General features: G+C 34.6%; 1 protein-coding gene across 1 annotated transcript in view; it reads right to left on the reverse strand.

Moving 5' to 3' along the window:
• Positions 1-6,113, reverse strand: part of LOC127736901 (uncharacterized) — a 28,515-nt gene extending 22,402 nt beyond the window's left edge. Inside the window, exon 1 of the mRNA XM_052247466.1 lies at positions 5,534-6,113. Coding sequence (XP_052103426.1) covers positions 5,534-6,113 — 580 coding nt within the window. The remainder of the gene's footprint in view (positions 1-5,533) is intronic.
• Positions 6,114-7,418: the final 1,305 nt, after the last annotated feature.

Genomic DNA, 7,418 nt, shown 5'->3' on the forward strand with positions numbered 1-7,418 from the left:
TTATATTTGGTATGATGATGGGGTAGTATCCCTAGGCGTGCATTCACTATTTTTTTTATTTCTAATGGGGGTCATCTTGGCACCATTTGGGGGTCGGAACATGGGTGGGGTCATTTTTCGACTATTGATTCGCTACTGGTAGAACCTTTAAGTTTTGTGTAATACAAGAGACCGATGTCCAGGTGTCCATTCCACATTTTTTATTTCAGCCCGGGGTCATCTTGGCATTATTTTAGGGGGTCAATTTTCATGGAACATTCTAGAACAATAGTCATGTGATTAATTATTCCTATGTACTTTTTATGTTATGTAATGATAGATTATTACAGGTAGCACCATATGTAGCTGTAATTCGACTTTGGAATTTTTAAAATGGCCGCCGTTACCATGGAAACTGCAAAAATGTGAAATTTTTTTCAAATGCTTCTAATTTAATGAAATTTTACAGAGATGTTAACGAGTGTATGTAGATTTGGAATTTGACTTTGGACTTTCCAAAATGGCCGCCGTTGCCATGGAAACAACAAAAATGCGAAAAATCTAGATTTAGTCCAATCTTTATGAAACTTGACAGTAATGTGACCTGTCATGTGTAGATGTGCCATCCGACTTTGGAATTTTCAAAATGGCTGCCGTTACCATGGAAACTGCAAAAATGTCAAAAAATTCAAAATGCTTCAAACTTAATGAAACTTTACACAAATGTTGACTGTCTTATGTAGATGTGGCATTTGACTTTTGAATTTCCAAAATGGCCACCGTAACCATGGAAACACGAATGCCAAAATTTGAAAATTGGTCCGATTTTTATGAAACTTGAAAGTAATGTGACATGTCATGTGTAGATGTGCTATACGACTTTGAAATTTCAAAATGGCTGTCGTTACCATGGAAACAGCAGAACAATGGTTGGGAGCCGTTTTGGCAACTTTTGTGTTAGCATCCTAACACAGGATTACTTGTTATTAAGTCGCCAAAACGGAGTTTTGGGGACTTTATGTTTTTGTCCCGTTATTTATTATTATTATTATTATTATGGCACCCTCAACGGAGTTGGGGTGACATATTGTTATTCTACGTTTCTTTTTTTTCTTATTATGGCACCCTCAACGGAGTTGGGGTGACATACTGTTATTCTACGTTTCTTTTTTTTCTTATTTTTCTTCCACACATTTTGTCCGCGCGAGTTCTTGGAATCCAATGGACCGATGTTGATGGAACTCTACTATAATGAGGACCCCCATGTAAAGTTGTGCACCTTGCTATGGAATGGTAAAAAATGGCCGCCGTTTCCATGGAAACAGCAAAAATACGAAAAAAATCAAAGTGTTCCAAATTGAAAGAAACTCAAGAGGAATGTTAACTGGCATGTGGTGATTTGCAGTTTGACTTTGGAATTTTCAAAATGGCTGCCGTTACCATGGAAACAGCAGAACAATGGTTGGGGGCCGTTTTGGCGACTTTTGTGTTAGCATCCTAACACAGGATTACTTGTTATTATTATTATTATTATTATTATTCTTAACCCTAATTTGTCCGACCATTTTCTTCCAAGCCTTAAATGATGGAAACTTTATATTTGGTATGATGTTGGGGTAGTATCCCTAGGGGTGCATTCACTATTTTTTATTTCAAATGGGGGTCAACTTGGCACTATTTGGGGGCCGGAACATGGGTGGGGTCATTTTTCGAATATGGATTCGCTACTGGTAGAACCTTTAAGTTTTGTGTAATACAAGAGACCGATGTCCAGGTGTCCATTCCACATTTTTTATTTCAGCCCGGGGTCATCTTGGCATTATTTTAGGGGGTCAATTTTCATGGAACATTCTAGAACAATAGTCATGTGATTAGTCATGTGATAGTGTTGAATTATTTCTATGTACTTTTTTTGTTATATAATGATAGATTATTATAGGTAGCACCATATGTAGCTGTAATTCGACTTTGGAATTTTTAAAATGGCCGCCGTTACCATGGAAACTGCAAAAATGTGAATTTTTTTTAAAATGCTTCAAATTTAATGAAATTTTACAGAGATGTTAACGAGTGTATGTAGATTTGGATTTGACTTTGGAATTTCCAAAATGGCCGCCGTTGCCATGGAAACAACAAAAATGCGAAAAATCTAGATTTGGTCCAATCTTTATGAAACTTGACAGTAATGTGACCTGTCATGTGTAGATGTGCCATCCGACTTTGGAATTTTCAAAATGGCTGCCGTTACCATGGAAACTGCAGAAATGTAGAAAAATTCAAAATGCTTCAAACTTAATTAAACTTTACACAAATGTTGACTGTCTTATGTAGATGTGGCATTTGACTTTGAAATTTCCAAAATGGCCACCGTAACCATGGAAACATGAATGCCTTAATTTGAAAATTGGTTCAATTTTTATGAAACTTGTTAGTACATTGTAATGTGACCTGTCACGTGTAGATGTGATATCCGACTTTGAAATTTCAAAATGGCTGCCGTTACCATGGAAACAGCAGAACAATGGTTGGGGGCCGTTTTGGCGACTTTTGTGTTAGCATCCTAACACAGGATTACTTGTTATAATTATTCTTCTTAACCCTAATTTGTCCGACCATTTTCTTGCAAGCCTTAAATGATGGAAACTTTATATTTGGTATGATGTTGGGGTAGTATCCCTAGGGGTGCATTCACTATTTTTTATTTCAAATGGGGGTCAACTTGGCTCTATTTGGGGCCGGAACATGGGTGGGATCATTTTTCGACTATTGATTCGCTACTGGTAGAACCTTTAAGTTTTGTGTAATACAAGAGACCGATGTCCAGGTGTCCATTCCACAATTTTTATTTCAGCCCGGGGTCATCTTGGCATTATTTTAGGGGGTCAATTTTCATGGAACATTCTAGAACAATAGTCATGTGATTAGTCATGTGATAGTGTTGAATTATTCCTATGTACTTTTTATGTTATATAATGATAGATTATGACAGGTAGCACCATATGTAGCTGTAGTTCGACTTTGGAATTTTTAAAATGGCCGCCGTTACCATGGAAACAGCTAAAATATCAAAAATTCTAACTCTTTCGTTATAAGACCCAACTGGATGAAACTTTATGAAAATGTTACCCAGTATGCTAAGATGTCAAGATAATATTTGGATAGTCCAAAATGGGCGCCGTTGTCATGGAAACATGGGGCATGTTTTACATTGACCCTATGGGAAAGTGCATAAAATCAGCATTTTCTTAAAGAGTATTTGACCAAAGTCAATGAAACTGTATTGATATATAACATGACATGTGGCAATGAGATGTCTGCTTCTAGAATTTTGGAATTATCCAATGTAACCATGGAAACAGCAAAAATATCCAAAATTTCCAAAAAAATCAAAATGCTGCAAACTGGATGAAACTTTACAGAAATGGTAACTGGCATAGGCAGAGTTGCATTTTGAAGTTGGAATTTTCCAAATGGCCGCCGTAACCATGGAAACAGCAAAAATGTCCAAAATTTCAAAATGCTCCATACTTAATGAAACTTTACAAAAACGATAATTTGCATGTGTAGATGCACTCTTTGACTTTGGAATTTTCTAAATGGATGCCACTCGCCTGGCAATTGGGGAAGGGTGCTATCCGCTATTGCTTGCAATGCCAAATCTAGTTATTATTATTTTTCTTCCACCTAATTTTGTCCGGAAGTTTTCTTAGAGCCAAAGGAACCAATCTAAATGATTGTTCACTATAACAAGGAACCCTGACTTTCGAGTTGCAGTGCAACTTTGGAACTAAAAAATGGCTGCCATCCCCATGGAAACCAAAGAAAGGTGAGAAAAAAAATTTTAGGGTTTGGTGAATTATTTGGGTATGCTTAAACTTCAAATCATCGAATTTTTATACAATGTAGCTGTCCGTTATATACAGGTTTTGTTTGATTTTGACATTGATCGGAACTACTATTTTGCCATGGAAACTGTAGCAAAAATTTCAAAAATTTCAAAATGCTTTTAACTTGATGAAACTTCACAGTAATGATGAGCAACATTTGTAGATGTGGCATTTGGAGTTGGAATTTCCAAAATGGCTGCTGTTACCATGCAAACAATGTAAAAATGGTCAAAATGCTTCAAAAACCTTAAAGTAGCATTTACTTTCTTAAAATGGTAGGTCAAATCCATTGAATTTTTGATGGTATATTCCCTGCCATGTACCAATGTGGCATCTGTCATTACATTTTGGGAATGGTCTCTGTTACCATAGGAACCAGCAAAAATTTCAAAAATTTCAAAAATTTCAAAACTCTCAAAACTTTATGAAACTTAATATGATTGTTAACTGGCAAGTCTAGATGAGATTTTTGACTTTGGAATTTCCAAAATGGCCACCGTTGCCATGGAAACTGCAAAAATGTCAAAAATTTTAAAATGATCAAAAATGCTCTAAATGTTCTGAAAATTTACAGAAAGATATATAGCTATGCATATATGTGCATTCCCTGTATAAAATTTTCAAAATGGCTATTATTACCAATACAAGATAAAAAAAAAAGAGATTATGTCATAAATTATACTCTAGTATACAATGTTGGAGAGATGTCATGGTTGAAGATGCACAAAGACCTAGGTGAGCGACACAGGTTCTTAAGAGCCTCTACTTTGTGTTTAGGTCCGTTTCTCATACTAGTATACTATAAGTAATAGGCGAACTATATTTTCTCTCATTTCAATGAGAAAAATTCGAGATTGTCATGTTTTGTAAACAATTGCCTTGAAGGACATCGTTCTTTAACCAACATGAATAGATTAGTTTTTGAAAGACAAACCATTACTTTACTATAAATTAAATATTGGTTTTGGTTAAGAAAGTTTTTCGTAATTTTGTTTTGGCGATAATTACTCAACATCTGACCAAAATCTACTAAAATTACAGTTTGAGCCATCTATGGGCAATCTTAATTTGGTTACATTTTCAGAAATACATCATAATGTTAAAGCCTCAGTGTTAACATAAGAATTTGTCATACTCTGAATTTTAATAAACTTCGAAGGACTTTTTTAAAAAGGCTATGGTGCAAACTAAATGCAGGGGATCTTATCCATAGCTCTTATACACAATCGAAATATCCTTTTCTATAAAACTACAAAACTAAAGTATATGTAACTTAATGGATCACATTTGACTTCATAAGTTCATAAATAAGTACAGTTTTCAAATGAACGGAGAACAACTGATCATGGTTTATCATGAAACTATTCCCATTTTCAAAACCATACTTCTTATTTTTATATTTAATTAACAAACTAATATTATTGCAAATTGGGATAGTAGTGTACAAACGCTTTATTAAAGATCAGTTTCACAAAAATTCTTAAAACTAAAGTTGATCGTAAGTATACTGAATGGTTCATGACTTACGATCAACTTTAGTCGTAGGATTTTTATGAGAAAATGATTACAGACTCGGACTTTATTGTGTCTGGTGGATAGTTATCTAATTGACAATTTATGCCACATCTCCTTATTTTCATATTTATTACATCATATGAAACTCTTACTGTTTAAATCTCTTATCTGTTGTTTGTATTCCTCTTCCATTTGTGTGAACTTATTCTCCATTTCTTGGTCTAGATTACATGTTTGGTATTGTAATATTTTGTGTTCAAACGTTTGTGTTTGCAGATGTGTTTCTGCTCTTTGAGCTATGTCTATATATCTTGAAAATAGACGATGGAAATCAGCTTCTGAAATAGATGGATCAGCCATATGTGAGATGTCATCTCTACATAACCTAATACGCTCTATGTTATCTCCAACTGTAGACTCGTTTTGCTGGGGATTAGCTCCCCATCCTCGGGTTGGTTTGTCAGAAATCAGCAAAGAAAAACTCTTATATCTTGCTATTTTACACATAAGGCTTATGTCAAATTTTTTGAATCCATGTGCTGGTAATGTTTGTATCACACACATCTCTTTTTGGTTAAGACGATTCTTGAATTTTGTGTTTCCTAAAATGGAACGCTCTATTGAAGCTGGCTGTGTCCCAGACTGTTCCATGTACTCCCTTATTATTTGAGTAAGTACATCACCAAGTACAAGGCGACATCTCATATATCTGGCTTGATCTTGGGTAGCCATGATTACCTAAAGTATCAAGACTAAGAATAACATAATTTCATTAAATTATTTTAAAGTATTTCATTTCTTTTCTCTTATTTGAATGTTATAGGGACTTTTGATTGGTAAATAAATGAAATAAAATAAAAGAAACAACTATATTTTTAAGATCATCAGCAAGATCATTTGAATAGTAGAGGATTGGCGGAAATGTAAATAGTAAATTCAAGCCAGTTAATCAGGCTATTAGATTTCTGTTGAAAAGTTTTGCAATTGCAATAAACACAAACATTGAATACCAAATCAGTGTATTCTAACTTTATAAGTTCATTCAGAGAAAATACATGGTTTCAATTATAATCCTAAGATTTTTTAAACAGGCAGATGTTTACCTAACACATAAAGCCGTATGACTTGCAAAGAAAGAAAAGAAGTTAGCAGTATCCCTTAACTTCACTTTCCGCTATAACGTGATGTTCTATCACTAAATAATTCAAAATATGGTGACTATGTTGAACACATCGATTCCATCGAACTTGAGATAAAGGATACAACAGATACATTTAAGTCTGCCTCATATCTTGACTTACATCTAGAAATTGACATGACTTCAGCTTCCTAATTGTAAACTTCCCATTTCTACGTAGCAACATACCAGCAGCGCCTGCATACGGAGTATATATCTGCCAGTTGATACGATATCCCAGGGCTTTTATAACTTATCATGATTTCCTTGATAGAGGGTTGTTGCTCACAAGGAAGCTATTTAACCAAGAGTTCCAAACTCATCATAGAAATCATCAGTAAATTTTACCGACGCCATCACGAGTTGGTTGACCGTTATAGAATATCTGTTTCACAGATGTCGACGGATATATTCCAATTGTCGTAACTACAATTCCGTCCCCTTTTTCACGAATGTAACCTTGAGAATAATCCTTATCACCGGGTTTGAACTTGCATGATCAACACGACGGGTGCCAAATGTGGACCAGGATCTGCTTACCATTTCGGAGCACATGAGATCAACCCAGTTTTGGTGGGGTTCGTGTTGCTCAGTCTTTAGTTTTCTTTGTTGTATTTTGTGTAATAATATGCATATATTTGGTATGTGTACAAATAATCTGCAAAGCAAAACATTCTAGGTTACAAACAGTATGATAAACACATGTGATCATTAACTACATAGAAATTTGGGACAAATTATAAAAAGTTCAACAGCTTGTTATTTTGATAACAAAAATGGTTAAAATTTCGAGATATTGATGATAAACTGTAACATTTCATTTGACATAACATCTATGTGTAGACCTGAACACCATTTGA

Source organism: Mytilus californianus, unplaced genomic scaffold, assembly GCF_021869535.1.
Source record: "Mytilus californianus isolate M0D057914Y unplaced genomic scaffold, xbMytCali1.0.p SCAF_4, whole genome shotgun sequence".
Classification (NCBI taxonomy): Eukaryota; Metazoa; Mollusca; class Bivalvia; order Mytilida; family Mytilidae; genus Mytilus; species Mytilus californianus.